Genomic DNA, 16,890 nt, shown 5'->3' with positions numbered 1-16,890 from the left:
ATCAAACGCCAGAAGAGCTTATACGACGGTCAAATGTACTTTGTCTGTTGTTGGTCCATCAGCACAAATTTGACATCGCTGTTCCTCCTAAAACTAATTTGAGGATTGCCCTAAAACTTTACACACACACACACACGCACACTTTAAAATTCTTATTGCTACTTCTCCTGAATGGATGGTCATATCAATGTGAGGTTTTCACCAAAAGACTTCTTATGTGGTCTTCTTCGTCCATAGCAGCCATCTTGAAAATCTTCTTATTGCTACTTCTCCTCAACAGAAAGTTATATTGATGTGGGGTTTTCACTGAAAGATTTTTCTTATGATCTCCAGTTGGTCTTAAAAAACATGGTGCAGATTCGAAATCTAATATGGCCACCACACAGCAGCCATCTTGAAAATCTTGTTATTGACATTCCTCTTGAATGGATGGTCGTATCAACATGGGGTTTTCACTAAAAGAATTCTTATTATGTTTTGGGATCATCAGTGAAAAATGGTGCCAATCTGATGTCCCATTTGGCTGCCATGGCAGCTGTCTAGAAAATCTTTTTATTGCTACTCCTGCTGAACAGAAAGTCATATTGACATGGAGTTTTCACAAGACTTCCTATGATGTCTACTTGGACCTGATGAAAATGATGATCTAGGGTCTACTGTGGTTGCCACAATGGCCAGCTTGAAAAATCTTGTTATCACTACTTGCCCTGAATAAAAAATCATTATGACATGGTTATTTTACCATAAGACATCTGATGATGTCTGCTTTCTCTTAACTCATTCGACCCTGGAGGTTTTTGTCATTTTTGCCTGAAATACGAGTAGGAAAGACATTTTGGGGGCCATTTCTGTCCATTAGCCTAATGCCAAGTTGTATTAGAAACATTGTTTTCCATTGGTTATTTTGCTTGCACATGAACAGAAGGGTAAAAGTTGGAGGTTTTTTTTTTTTTGCTTAATGGACCCATTATTTTCATATGGAGACCACTCTTTATTCCAAATGCCCACCTTATCCTAGTGTTTGCAGAGGTTCACCTGTCTGTGTGCAGTTCACACTGGTCTGCCTCAGATCCGAGGCCAAAAGGTCTAAAATCCGGACACAAAATTGGATTCCAACCACGAGCGAATTTTGGGTGGAAAAAAAACGGGTCCAAAAGATTAGGTTTTTCCCTTTGTATTTTGTAGTGAAACTTGAACGTCCAGATTTTTTGGTATCATTGTAGAGCTATATCTGTCTGCTTTTTTGTAATACCACCCACTTAAGTGTATCATGCATGACCATGATGCTATAAATGACCTTGATGCAGCAGAGCTACGAAGTAGGGTACAGCCTCATCACGCCTACGGGCAGGATTGGGGCTGAATGAGTTAAATGAAAATGGTGCCATGCTGAAATACATTATATGTACTTCAGCTGCTAATTTTAAACTCTTCTTATTGCTGAAGAATGTTAGAGATGGCTTCAACACTCAACAGTTAAAAGTACAAAATAGTCTTAACTTGAATTGCTGTAAGTTATTTTATCTCAGTCCTATCAAGGGATTCTTGTTATTGAAACAGCATCAAGGATACTATGATGTGCTTAATTTTGTTTGTCAATCCATCTCTGGTTACCATATCGTAAAGTGCTTTGTGAGAAGTCTCAAAACTTTGAAGTTGTTGTTGCCCATATGGCGACCATTTGAAAGAGCAGTGTCATTATTGCCTCACATGTCTTTTGGACCTTGCGAGGTGGTCAAAGGTGGATGTACAAAAATCTTATACAATGACATTTTAAAATATTTTTTGCCATCCTTCATATCTACAGCAACAGTAGGAAGACCCATCAGATATATGACAGACTTTTTAGTATGACCACATAGTCACTGCATTTCTTAGGATTATTATAATTATTACAGACACAAAAGAATGGCTTCAACCCAAAGTTAAAGGAAAGTTCCCTACTGCCAGGGGACAGCATTCTGCAGTAACTGTCGGGGATTATCTGGTTCTATTTGGGGGATCAGGCAGATTCAGTCCAGAGACAATGCAGTGCCAGCAGTTTTTCTCAGATACATTTATCCTTCAAACAGGTAATTCCATGCAGATGTGTAATTAAAGAAATCCTTACAAAATGAAATCAGAAGCTAGTTCCTAAATTTAAAACCTACTTGTCCTCTTAGGTACCAGATAATGTTAAAATATAGCCCTTTCCAATTATTCTTACCAAAAATGTCAAGGTTATATAATAACAGATTATTATACAAATTGTTTATGTCTAAATAGACTGGGCCTATGTATTCTGAAACTCTTTGGAGAATGCAACATTTGAAAGCTTAAAACTACATTATCAGATTTAATACCTACAGTGTATATCTGTAATTTAGCATACAAAGGTGGGTTAAAAGTTTGAAAATCTGCTAGTTCTTTGATCCCAGTTCTGTGCACCATCTAGATTGAAGGTACTATCTAGTCTGAAATTGTCCTAACTGCTAAATAGCAGTTTGATAAACTGGTTACTGATTTGGATGTTGATTTGCTCAGTTAGACTGGTTTTTACTTGCCCAGTATAAATTCTTTCTCCATCAGCTATTAATGAATTTGAAAATTTATGATGTTAATAACCTAACTTTGATCAAGTGAGAGAAAAAAATCTGTGATTTTTTAACATCAGTTGTTTGTAATTGCAAACTGAGACCAGTCTGCTTTCCCTCTGAGTCGTGTTTATTAATATTGAAGAGAGCAAAGTGCTTGTTTGAGCTCAATCAAAACAAATGGAAAACCAACTTGAAGTGGGAAATATGGACTTTCGCTGAAGAAAATCAGCAATATTCTCAACAGAACATCCTTTTCATTAATGAGAGATACTGAGCTGCCATGAATCGGTGCTTGCCATTTTGAGTTGGGTGAGTGAATCTGTTGTAAAACAAGCATATGCAGCATTTGGCAGTTTGAAATCTAGCAGTTCCCAGGGTTTGATCATGCTGTTTTAACGCACATAAGGAAATTCATTAATAGACCATAATAAATTGTTTGCTTCCTTGTTTGTAAACATATGTGTCTAGACTGCATACATCATGTACTTCCCTGTGAATTTAAAGAACTGGTTTTGAGAACTTCCAATCCATGCATGAATGCAACATTGCATGTGTGCACACTTATTCCCATTTATGGCTGGCTAGATACACTAATAGAAAATGAATGTGCAGCGTAGCATGTTGGATTATTTAACTGTCTTTTATATCAAGGTATTTTATTTTTGTCACGGAGTACATTGAACAAAATTTCAATAAATCTGAATAATTACGGTTGTTAAAGAAGATAAAATAAAGATTCAGATAGAAGTAGATATAGTGCAGATGTTGTATAAATCTATTAAACAAGCTTTTAATGTAGAGCTATCCCTCCAACAGTAACAAAGCAAGCATTTCAATTCCAGATTTCTATAGAGACATGCAGACAAATTTACAGGCTACACATGTATGGTGTTTTTACTTTTTGTAATACCATGTTGTTATGTTTTTACTTTATGTTTGTTGTTAGTCAGCATATGACCATGACTATTTGTTGTGTAAGTAATGGATACACATCATTTCTCCATGTTCAAGAACATTTTAAGCATTGAAGCTACTGGTACATACATTTATCAGCACTTTTTTACATTCACATGTACTTTCATTTCAAGAAACACCCTGTTTTTTTTAAACTCTGATATACCCAACCAACTCATTAGTGACATCACCAATTCTGAAGCTAAAGTCATTATATTACTGTTGTTTATTAACAGTTTCTGAAATCCCTTATAATTAAAAACACTGGAAACTGTAAAATCCAGTCAGATTAGATTATCCGTGGTAAAAAGATTTGGCAGATGCTGATGTTTGTATTTAGTTGTTCACATTTCAATAACTATCTCTTTCACTGATGCACCATTACAGATCCCTAATTCAGTTAATTAGTGGCATTGTCAGAAAAAAATTGTAGCGAATAGAACCACATATTTTTGTGTAAGCTGCTCAGATCTCATATATAACAGCACCACGAATACACAGAATTTGCTGTCATGATTGTTTCAGGTGTTGACCAAGAAGAAAGGAACTTTATCTTTGCCCCAGGCAATCAAATGGAAAGAGTATAGCTGTTCAAGGCAAAGTTGTGCTCCACTTTACTTGGTTGTCTGATTTCTCTAATGCCAGTCTATTTTCAGCAGATGCAATGAAATCAGAGTCTCCCATCGTAATCGTACATCCTGTCTATACAGAGAGTTCAAAAGATCAAAACAAGTTTGCAGCTTCTGTTGCAACACCTATAGCACAATCTCAAGCCATCTACCTAATAAAACTTCCATTTTTACCACAGATCTTTGAACAGCAGCAAAAACCAGTAAAAACACTAATTTAATCATCTTTTCAAATTTCCAGTCCACACTGAAGGGTTTGCAAAGCTTTAAATTTAGCAACCTATTAAAATCTCATTTCAAACAGAAACATATTAGCTGATTCAATTTTTAAATATTATTCTTTACCGCTGGCTGCCCTGTCACAATGGTATTATGGGTAAATGAAGGGCAGATAAAGCAGTGGAATCTTCCATTCAGTCCCCAACATCTGAATGGATGATTCCAAATATTGACTTTAAATATAATATGGCATTCTTGTATATTTGGTAAGGCTGCAGTGTTTACACCTGTAAACGGATTAGTTTTTGTTTAATGCCTGTAAATGTTACAGTAATTGGTAAACATGCACATGGCTATCATTGACACAGGAACAAATATTTCCAATAAAGTATTATATAATGCCTCAATTTTGTATAAGGATTATTTAGTAAGATTTTTATATTCACCAGTTAATTCTTTTTTACAGCATGTACCTGTGATTTTTTTACACCAATGTGGTATCACTGGGAAAAGAACAGAATTTAAATTAAATTAGTTAAAGTGCACATTATACATCAGGTTCTCATTAGTAATGCTGCTGTTAAAAATTTCTTGGAATAACAATATTTTACTTTATGCAACATGTATATAACAGAACTTTAGATCGGTAACGTTAACAAAAAGTCATTGTAGATCCTACATGTATCCCAAGGTAGTGCATCCATTATCAATCTTTTTCATCATGTACATAATGTGTAACAGTATGAAACAAAATCTATGTAATCCTTGGGATGTTTTACTGAAATTGTCTGATATATTCCGCAAAGACGTGTCTTGCAAACTGAACCTGTCATAATATGAGGTGAAGAACATAAAGCAAATAATACAATATGCATGGTCTAGTGTTCTATACTTTCTCAATCAAACCAAATTGCCTCATGAGATCGTTACAGCATACATATTATAGTAGCTGTCAGCTGTTCATTAAGACAAGCGGGTAGACAGGGTGAAAGTTTAGTTTCTGATTGTTTCGATTTACAGCATCGTTTCAGTTATTGTAAACCATGCACACTTGTTGGTAAACGTTGCAACCTGACTTCTTGGAAAAATGTATGGAATAAGAACTCCCCAAGCTTGCTATGGAACTTCAAACCAATTATGGTAGAGTGCCTTCCTGTGTACAGAACAAATCACAAGGATGAGGAGGTGGCATCCTGTGTACAGAACAAATCACAAGGATGAGGAGGTGGCATCCTGTGTACAGAACAAATCACGAGGATGAGGAGGTGGCATCCTGTGTACAACAAATTGCAAGGATGATGAGGTAGCATCCTGTGTACAGAACAAATCACAAGGATGAGCAGGTGGCATCCTGTGTACAGAACAGATCACAAGGATGAGGAGTTGGCATCCTGTGTACAGAACAAATCGCAAGGATGAGGAGGTGGTATCCTGTGTACAGAACAAATTGCAAGGATGAGGAGGTGCCATCCTGTGTACAGAACAAATTGCAAGGATGAGGAGGTGGCATCCTGAATACAGAACAGATCACAAGGATGAGGAGGTGGCATCCTGTGTACAGAACAGATCGCAAGGATGAGGAGTTGGCATCCTGTGTACAGAACAAATTCCAAGGATGAGGAGGTGGCATCCTGTGTACAGAACAAATCGCAAGGATGATGAGGTGGCATTCTGTGTACAGAACAAATTGCAAGGATGAGAAGGTGGCATCCTATGTACAGAACAAATCACAAGGATGAGGAGTTGGCATCCTGTGTACAGAACAAATCGCAAGGATGAGGAGGTGGCATCCTGTGTACAGAACAAATCGCAAGGATGAGGAGGCATTGTGATGGTGTGTAGTACAAAAATACCTGACTCATACGTACGTCCTGAAGTGAAAACCTCAACCAGATTGCATATTGTTGAGGTCACATTCAATAATATTTGTTTTCTTCATAATTATCTAGTTCAATTTTGCTTTTTCATGAATTAAGAAAGTTAATTATAATCATTGTCTTTATAGGTGATGTATTGAAGGGTGGATCTAAACCAAAGCCAAATGTTGACAAGGAGAAGAATGGACACTGAATGAGGTACAACCAGGTCAAGAATATGATGTTTCTGACATATCTACCAGATAACTGTTAGGAATCTCAAAGCCTGCCTATCTGACAGTAATACAGTCAAGATTATGTACATAATTAAGAAGTCAGACAGTATGGGTGGTTAGAAATAGCCAATTGTTTTAAATGCAGAGCTCTTTATCATTATGATTTCAACATTTTCTTTTGGAATGTTTTTAAACAATTTGATTCAAGGCACCAGTTTTAAGGGCATATATCTTGTCTGCAAAGTTGCCACTTCCAGAGTTCTATTCTTTTCACTCATTAGGCTGAATACCTTTATCGTTGAAGTGCTTGAGAATATTTTACTGCTGTCAGTTTAAGCATCTGTATTATTATGACAGTGGTCATATCACATGTGAATCTGATTAGTTTAATGTTTTTGATGAACTGCTGAGAGAAAAAAATAAAGTTCAAGATTTATGATCACTCAGAAAAGTAGACAAGATATTCTTAAAAGAGATGATGGTATACATGAAGAATTGAGACCCTGCAAAAGCCAGTTAATGCAAACGGCTGTTTGTATAGAAGTAGGAAGCATCAGCTAGTTAGAGAATGAATGATACTACAAATAGTCACATGCATATTTTGCTTCTTCAAAACTGCTGCTGTTGGACAAGCTGTTGTTATGGCAAACTACAAACAGGCATGGCAAACAAAACATTACAGACTGAACTTTGGGAAACTGCTGAAAGATTTATGTCAGGGTAAAATGGGTCTGTAAATTCAAAATGTCTGAAGAAAATGTGACATTAAAGGAGACTAGAAACCAATGGAAATATAGAATAATAATAAAAGTACTATAGCAGAAAACCTTATTCTGAAGTATCATCTGCGACCGTAATGCCAATATTTAAATATTGGCCTATCTTCTAGGAGCTGAATTTCCGTGACCTCGTATGCAAAATTTCTGCGCCTATTCAGTTACTTTCGGGATGTGACGGCATAGTAGCGACTCCAGCAGCCCAAGTGGGAGTTGCCAGAGTAAAAGACAATAACGTTTTGCGTTGCTTACGGGTGTAATAGAACATTAAGAAAAGCCTGTGGATAAAGGCATCATGAAAGAATGGGTACATTATTACAAACAAGTCGATTTCAAAGCATCACCATATAGCACTATGTGCTCGTTACATTTCTCAAAGGAATGTTACGAGAGGGATCATGAAAAAATAGCAGCTCAAAGATACGCAAATGCTAGGCCTAGACTAAAAGTTGGTGCTGTTCCGGACATACTTTTGGACATTTTAAATCCTGGGAAAAGAGTTAAACGTGTGAGTTACGAAAATAGGCAGAAGGACGAGTAATGGACCACAAAATGCAACAATCAATCCACATATCTTTTATCTAAAAGCAGCAGTGCTAAAAACAAATCTGATAGCCCGACACCCTGGGCCCGTTCTGGTTTTAGTTCCGGCCCATCCTGTATTCAAAGTGAGGTGCCCGTCAGGCATGTCGAAACAAAAATTATTTGCCTGAGGAAACTTTGATCGCGCTGGTGAAATGAGTAAATGTATTTTCAAGATGTTGACATACATGCCTTAACACGGCACAATCTAAATCAAATCACTACTGTCCTAGGTGAAATTTATATTTGATTTTAATCAGATGGCAGCTTTGCTAAAAATAAGATTCTAAACCTGTCGTGTTTCGAGAAAACACAATTTTCAGTAATCTTATAAAAATAAAAAATTTTCTTTTAAAAAATGCATTGTATACATGTAGTATGCATAAATGGTAATCTGTATTAATTGGAACTGATATAAAACTATTCCTTGGGCAGTTTAAAAAGCAGCGATTAAAAAAAAGGTCAAAGTTTCACATTAACTGTCTGACAATAGAAGGGGGGGGGGGCTATTGACCCACCCTTTGCCCCAATGTGCGACCGCCCATTTGACGTGCCTTTTCTCGCTGTGATACGCTTATTATTCCCCCATGACAAGCCTCTTTTGCATATTCTGGTCAGTTCTGGCTAAATTGCAAAATAGCTGAAGTTTTGATTTAAGTACGCAAACAATAAAGCCGGTGTGACTAATGAACAGAATCATTATCCTTGCATTGATCTTGTGAAAAGGACTGCCCTTCGGACATACTTCAAAGAAACCATGTTCGACAGCACCAGCAATTGATTGCCAAATAAACGATGCCTATTTTGTTGTTACTTACGATGCCATGGACTTCATTTTAACAGTTCAAATCTGCAGTCACAAGTTACCGTACATGTGGCAACTGTTTTTCTCACGTTTTATTCCCCATCTTATTTCCTTAGGTTTAAGTCTTAATGCATGTAACACTGTTTGCTGAATAAAATATTTATTCAGAATTAGTTCTTTAGGGCCACATATACTGCATGGTATATTTTGTTTTATTCCTTGTAATTTAATCATGGTAATTAAACTTTTCGTATACGGTAGAGGAATGTCAGGTGTTAACTGGCTGAGTTTCTTTGGCGGAAATGGAGATGCGATTTTGTTTGCAGAGAAAATTTCAATGTGATCATTCATTTAAGCTAATTGGTGACAATTTTATTCTTTTAATTTTTTTTTTTTTACTGTAGTACTGTTGTAGTTGTTTAAAAAATCTGAAATTTACTTGAATAATGTTTAATCTTCACGTTCTATTTACTGAAGAAGAAAAAAAGAAGAAAAAAACTGTTGTATGATATTAATTATTTCGTCCAGTGCCGGGTTTAGACGTGTGTGCATGTGATTTGAATTTTTAACGTAGTTTTAACAATTTTTCAGTCATATCGCTACGATGTCAGCAGTGTGGCAGTTTAGACTGTGGATTGCTTATGTTATATTTAAAAATGGTTTGGGGTTGGGTTTTTTCTTCTGATAAATGAAAATTGACAGACATAATGTAATAATCGGGACTTCGCTGCGCAAAATTGAGAGATATTACGAGATCGGGATGTAGATGAGGAAATACCTCCAAAATCAGGAGGATTTTCTCCCGGCTTGAGAGTTGACAGGTATAAACTGTCCGGGCTTGTGGAATTTCATTCAGGACTTTAGTTTAATTAAGTCACCAGCCCGGGGCCTGTGCCTAACAAATTTCTTTTAGCACTTACCAGTACAGTACATAAACTATTATATCAGACTGCAGATTCAACTTTTGAATGTGCAACCCAAATGTGGTCTCCTGCCTGCCTCGCTCGCCAATGTTTATGTTTGTATTCGAGGATTGGCTAGTATAACGCCACGGTACCACGTGATCTGTCGTCTCATCAACACTCGGAAAAACTCAGCAATTCACGGAATCGTGGTATCTTCCACGCAATATAATCACTACCCGATTACGATATTTAATTTATAAACATTGCAGTCGAATTAAAATCTGTAGAGAATTACATACGTAAAAGGAAAATTTTGATTTCTAGTCTCCTTTAATGATTGAGAAATAATTTCACGCAAGCTGGTATGAATCTGCAGAATTAGCATTCTTAATGTATTTCAACCAAGATGATCCCTTGCAGGATTTGCACCAATAGATACCAGGTCCTGCAACAACAAAAAAAGATTTGGCAAAAGTGCTACAAAAATAACATGGCATGGATTTGTACCTTTGATCTGATATGGATACACCTGCCAATCACAAAATGTCAAAATTGCTCAGTGATTGTTGTTGTAGAAATGAAAAAATTCCATCAAGTGATCTTTTTCTAATGCAATCATTGCTATCTGTTTTTCTCCATTATTCTTATTCCATGTATTGCAAAGCTCAGGTCTGTTCAGAAATAGTCTTCATGAAAATTATGAATAAATTATACAACTATATTTTTTCCAAACATATTTAATTAATAGAAAAAATGTGTCGTCTCAGCACTTTTTGTAAGCATTTGCTTTTAGTAACATGATATGATCTTAATGTAGTAGCATTTATTTATTGTAAATGCAGCGAAGTTTTGCTAAGAGTTAGACATGGAATGATTGATGACTGATTTGTTTACTCTTGTGTTGTGCTGATATCGTGAAAGTGATAAAACTGTAGATGTGATAATTCTGGGAAAAGTGAGACAAATGTCAAGCAAAAAGTCAAACTTCCAAACTTCTAAGCATTCACTGGACCAATGTTTACCACATTTGGCAGAGAGTATCCTGTCATAAAAGCCTTTTAGAATTGGAGCAAATGCTGCCAATCTGCAGTTATTTATGACTGCTACTACTAAAAGGAAAAACACAAATTGAAACAGCCTTTTCTCAAAAATCACTGAACATAATGTGATGAGATTTTAGAAGATGGCAGTATGGCATAAAGACATTTCAGTTTGATTCAAATGATACTGACCCACCTTCCAATTTAATTATATTTGATAGAAAACATCCTGGCATAAAAATGTATACAAATTATGCAGATCTTCCATTAAATATGGCTATTATTACTAAATATAAAAAAAAATTTAATGACTTCTCAGAAACCCATCAAGACATTTTCAAAATTTGACAGAAGAATCTTGATTGAGATGGCTTTCAGTTCTGTACAGCTGATGAGAGGGGGCCCTTGGTGGCCAAGTGGTGTAACATGTTCCCTTTTACAAATCATTGACATGTCACCTCTGTCTGTGTGAGTTGGGGTTTCAGGCTTGGCCAACATGGATGTGTGATAAAGCATGCCAGTGGTTGTTCCTGGGGTCTTCATCCACTAAACATATTGGCCACCATGTTAAACCTATCGTGTGCTGAAAAATGGTGTTATATCCACAGTAACCAACCAGCAGCTGATGTACTGACATTGACATTACTACAAATGCTATAAAGGTTTAAAAGACTTATTTTGTGAAACCACTGATCATATTTGAAACAAAACATGCTGGCATGAAGAGCTCTCAGACTAAAACATATGATGCCAATCTGCCATCCCATATGGCTGCTGAGTCTAGAAATAGAAAAACCTTTAAGCTGCTTCTAAAACATGCTTGCAGAAGTGGACTAATTTGATAAAAAGCATCTTGGCATAGACGGCCTTCAAGTTTAAATTTGTGATGCTGATCCACCTTTAAATATATCCATCATTGCAACAACAAAAAATACTAAACACAAACTTGAACCAGTTTCTTCCATAAACTCAAACATATAAGTGTCTTTCCAGGACCACTAAATTGAATTTGATCAAACTTGATAGAAAGCATCCTGGCATAAAAACCTTAAGGTTTATACAAATAGTGGCATCGATTATGGCTCCTATTACTAAAAAACAAAACAATCTTTAAATGACTTCTTCTGAAAAACTGCTTAACAAAATTTGACCAAATTTTACTGCTAGCCTTCCAGTATTGGACAAATGATGCTGATATAACATCCAGAAACCCGATAATGATGTCAGCTAGGTGATTTCAGCTCCACCTTGGCCTATTTTATAATTGATAAAATCTTTTGAAAGCTTAATGTAAAAGGTTTTTTTAGACATTGTTGGAATGGGTGTACAAGGATGCTAACCAAATTTAGTGATGATGCATTTGCTTTGAATATTTACATTTTATTACTCAAGTTCATTGAAGCATTCTAGTTCAGTAAATGTTAATTTAATCATGCATGTAAAGTCATAATTTTAATTAAAAGTCTTTTAAGCTGTAATATCCCATTTGATTCATTTTTAATTATAATGGAATAAAATGGCTTTTAATAGCAGTAATAGATCACCTGCTACTATTGCATTGATACCCTTTCATCAGGATGATAAGTCCCCACTCTAAGCTAAATATACCATCCACCTATCAGTTGAGGTCCAGAAAGGAATAGAATGTAGTTCCAGTCTGATGCGTTAGTCATATTCAACATACAGTATTCCTCATCTTGGATTTGCATGTTAATGCATGTGAGTCTGGACCCTTATAAGAATTGCCTTGATTTTTGTCTTTAGATCTCTTTTTAGTCAAACATACCTTTTTTGGTTTTGTTCTAGTCATTTTCTCTCCAGTCCTTGCTTTATTTGTGTATATATGTGTCACTTTTCGTTAATTTTGAGGTGTTTTTTTTTACACCTAACATAAAGAAATTGTGCCTAAGTAAATCTTTATCCTTGCTTAATGACAGGTGTCAGGGTAAGTACAATCTACCCAATTTTAATTCCAGTTAAATTAATTTTTGTAGTTATTTTTTTCTTTTAGATTATATTTATGTCACAAGGCATGGGTAAATGTAGATATGAGAAGGCCTCACCTGTTGGTATATACTTACCAATGTTTCTTGTCTGCTTGGAGTGTGAATAAAGGTCCACTTCAAGATAACCTCTCCATTAGATTTCTCTGTAATTTTCTGTCATAAAGAAGTCAACTCCTCCATTGATTGAGCAATCAAGAGTATTTTCCATGTTTCAGAAATTTTGCTTAAAATCTCAAATTATTGACACAATCTGATGCTATCAGCTCCTGTTATGAGGTTCCAAAAGAGGGATAGTGCCAAAGTGTGATAAGAGCCAGTCCCCGAAAGAGGGATAGTGCCAGAGTGTGATAAGAGCCAGTCTCTGAAAGAGGGATAGTGCCAGAGTGTGATCAGAGCCAGTCCTCAAAAGATGGAATGTGCCAGAGTGTGATAACAGCCAGTCCCTGAAAGAGGGATAGTGCCAGAGTGTGATCAGAGCCAGTCCTCAAAAGATGGAATGTGCCAGAGTGTGATAACAGCCAGTCCCTGAAAGAGGGATAGTGCCAGAGTGTGATCAGAGCCAGTCCTCAAAAGATGGAATGTGCCAGAGTGTGATAACAGCCAGTCCCTGAAAGAGGGATAGTGCCAGAGTGTGATCAGAGCCAGTCCTCAAAAGATGGAATGTGCCAGAGTGTGATAACAGCCAGTCCCTGAAAGAGGGATAGTGCCAGAGTGTGATAAGAGCCAGTCCCTGAAAGAGGGATAGTGCCAGAGTGTGATAAGAGCCAGTCTCTGAAAGAGGGATAGTGCCAGAGTGTGATAAGAGCCAGTCCTCGAAAGAGGGATAGTGCCAGAGTGTGATCAGAGCCAGTCCTCAAAAGATGGAATGTGCCAGAGTGTGATAAGAGCCAGTCCCTGAAAGAGGTATAGTGCCAGAGTGTGATAAGAGCCAGTCCCTGAAAGAGGGATAGTGCCAGAGTGTGATAAGAGCCAGTCTCTGAAAGAGGGATAGTGCCAGAGTGTGATAAGAGCCAGTCCTCGAAAGAGGGATAGTGCCAGAGTGTGATAAGAGCCAGTCCACAAAAGATGGAATGTGCCAGAGTGTGATAAGAGCCAGTCCCTGAAAGAGGGATAGTGCCAGAGTGTGATAAGAGCCAGTCCCTGAAAGAGGGATAGTGCCAGAGTGTGATAAGAGCCAGTCTCTGAAAGAGGGATAGTGCCAGAGTGTGATAAGAGCCAGTCCTCGAAAGAGGGATAGTGCCAGAGTGTGATCAGAGCCAGTCCTCAAAAGATGGAATGTGCCAGAGTGTGATAACAGCCAGTCCCTGAAAGAGGTATAGTGCCAGAGTGTGATAAGAGCCAGTCCCTGAAAGAGGGATAGTGCCAGAGTGTGATAAGAGCCAGTCTCTGAAAGAGGGATAGTGCCAGAGTGTGATAAGAGCCAGTCCTCGAAAGAGGGATAGTGCCAGAGTGTGATAAGAGCCAGTCCACAAAAGATGGAATGTGCCAGAGTGTGATAAGAGCCAGTCCCTGAAAGAGGGATAGTGCCAGAGTGTGATAAGAGCCAGTCCCTGAAAGAGGGATAGTGCCAGAGTGTGATAAGAGCCAGTCCCTGAAAGAGGGATAGTGCCATAGTGTGATAAGAGCCAGTCACACCTTCCTGAGTGTAAGTCACCAGTCACAAGGCTCTGGTCTTTGAGTGCCAGTCACTCGACAGTGCTGTTCAAGTAACTGGACATGAAGTTTTAATTGACAGTCTGGAGACAGGGATTGGGTTGATACACCCATGACATTTTTTTAAAACCAGAAAACTAATGATAATATCTAGTTAGTTCTAAATGAAAATGGTGCTCTCTGACTTCAAATACAAAGACATTTTTCTCCATTTTAATGTGGAAGTCTGCTTTTTTCCTGAATAGAATCAGACTTTTCTTGATATAGTCTATTTTTTATATCGTCTCCAGTCTGTTTTTTTTTTAAACAGTCTTTTGGCTCACATTCTGCAACGACCCTTGTAAATTATTCATTCCATATATTAGTTAGCACACAACTCTTGTAAAGAGTATTCTGATTGGTCAAAGGTTTAAATTCAGCCAATGAATCTTCATGTAAAGGAAACTGGTGGCAATGGAAAGAAGAAGCATGCTTGCAAAACATGGCGTCCTGAGTTGTTGAGAGTGACCATGTATGGAAATGGGAATGGCTGGAGCGAAAAGTTCACGGAGATTTAGTTGATCATTTTATAAGAAGACTGAATGCTAGAGGACTGGCATTTTGTGATCTCTGCAATAAAGATCAGAATTACGGTAATCGTGGTTGGAAGAGTTTGGAACAGCAATTACAAAAGAAGCTGTATATGGAAAAATTGAAGCTCAGAAGGCATCTGGAAAAAGTGCAGTTAATTACTATAAGAAGAAAGAGAACAGATGTAGCCCTCTGTCAGAATATGCGCACTGTATGTCGCCAAGCACCAGCTTGAAAGGAAAAAGGCTCTCATTGAGAAGGAAAAGAAATGATTGCACATTAAGCCAAAAAAGTCAGTGGTGACAAAAAGGAAGGCTAAAGAAATCTTCTTTGCCAAAGCCGCAAAAAAGAGCTCAACTGGCATATCAACAGGTTGTGTCCATTGGAGAAAAAGACAAGTGAATGTATGGGATTATTTGTATATAATTGATCAACTTGGGTGTTTATTTTACAAATTTGTTATGAAAAGAGAGAAGTATAATACATTTGCTGCAAAAATTGAGAAATTATTGTAATTTAATTACGATGTGAACACTGACATGCACATGAAATAACTGCATCAATAGTATTTGAGAACAAATTCATGTGACTATAAATATTGTGAAATTATTGAACTCAAGTTGAACTTTTTGTTAATTTTTTTAGTTTTTCACATGATTATGATTATTTTGGTTTATTTTATGATCATAAGTTGCACCAGGAGCAGATTTTTATGAGTGTAAAATGCATTTTTGACCACTGGCGCCACCCCACCCACCCCTCTGATCTAAAAATTTCAGCTTTTTTTTATGGAAGACCAAACTCATGTCTGAAATACAGGAACCATATTGAAAATTTTATAGCACTATTTTACCTAAATGGAAAGTCATATCAGCATGGGGTTTTCATGACTTGTAATCCAAAGGTCAAAGGTTTGATAACTACCCAGGCCAGCCAGAGTAGGCTACTTGGTTTGTACTTGCCTCCCATAACCTTGTCATGATATAGACAGTAAATCCTTATAGTGTCTGGTAATTCTTAAATGAAAATGATACTGATATGAGATCCAATATGATAAAGGTGGCCATCTTGAAAATCTTTTTATTGCGAATCCAAAAGTAGTCATATTGACATAGTGTTTTCCCCAAAAGACTTTATTATACCTAATGAATCTCTGGTTTTCACAAGAAGACTTCTTATCTCATACATCTCATTTAAATTATGAATGGTGGCAATCTTATATTAAAGGCACAATAGTGCAGAGTGTCTGTAATTCTATCAATTCTGAAGATCATGAAAATAATGAAATGTGTCTATTTATTGGTTGAAATAATTCACAAAAGCCTAGAGTTTGTGAAGATTCAATTAGATTATTGATTATTAAATAAGAGAAGATGAATTTTTGTGGGGGCCAACTTTAATTGAAACTTGTAGGTCATGAACTGTTATGGAAATCCCACAAAACCACAAAAAATGGCACGTCATCTTCATCAGGTGGACAGGTTATGAGTCACGTGGTTCTAATTTAAATGTCTACTATAAACAAAAATGGCAGACACACGAGAGAGTCAACAATGTAAAGGTCGCCCACGCTTGTCACTTTCCGAGAAGAAACATCGAAAAGCTATCAGAGAAACCAAACAGGACCTATCAAGGATTCATCTTGGGGACCAGTTTTTTCAATGGAGAGCATTGATGGAAGGGTTAGGTCTGGCATCAGACACTCAAATGGCAAAGTTGTTTTTGGACAGGTAGGCCAATGTCTACGTATAAAGTATTTTCCAGTTGTCAGCATCTTGTTCCTATGTTTTAAAGCACACTGTTTTATTATTATTATCTTTGCACAAGGAATTGATTTGCTCTGTAAGATTCCCAATATAAATGTGATTGGCTGATCGATATTTCACTTGGTGATTGCATTGTGTTTATTATATATTTTGGGGTGGATTTTTTTTTTATAACAGTGTGCTCATAAAGATCATTTGTATACATATCCATTAGGCTAAATTCTTGAGACAGGTTCTTTAAATTCCTTTAGGGAACTTAGATACATACACGAGCTTTATTAATATGTATACCCTCTCTCTCCCTCACATACACACCT

General features: G+C 36.9%; 1 protein-coding gene across 4 annotated transcripts in view; it reads left to right on the top strand.

Annotated features, from left to right (window-relative positions):
* LOC149801818 (kelch domain-containing protein 1-like) overlaps positions 1-12,119 on the top strand; it is a 59,955-nt gene extending 47,836 nt beyond the window's left edge. For all 4 annotated transcript variants that reach the window (XM_089956174.1, XM_089956175.1, XM_089956176.1 and 1 more), the window contains exons 8-9: positions 1,899-2,072; positions 6,384-12,119. In XM_089956174.1, coding sequence (XP_089812300.1) covers positions 1,899-2,072; positions 6,384-6,448 — 239 coding nt within the window. In that variant the 3' untranslated portion in view covers positions 6,449-12,119. The remainder of the gene's footprint in view (positions 1-1,898; positions 2,073-6,383) is intronic.
* The last annotated feature ends 4,771 nt before the right edge of the window (positions 12,120-16,890 follow it).

The sequence above is a fragment of the Sinohyriopsis cumingii genome, chromosome 4, assembly GCF_028554795.1.
Source record: "Sinohyriopsis cumingii isolate HCF-2022 chromosome 4, ASM2855479v2, whole genome shotgun sequence".
Lineage (NCBI taxonomy): Eukaryota > Metazoa > Mollusca > Bivalvia > Unionida > Unionidae > Sinohyriopsis > Sinohyriopsis cumingii.
Note: the sequence above shows the minus strand (reverse complement) of the source record. Positions and strands in the feature narration are given on the sequence as shown.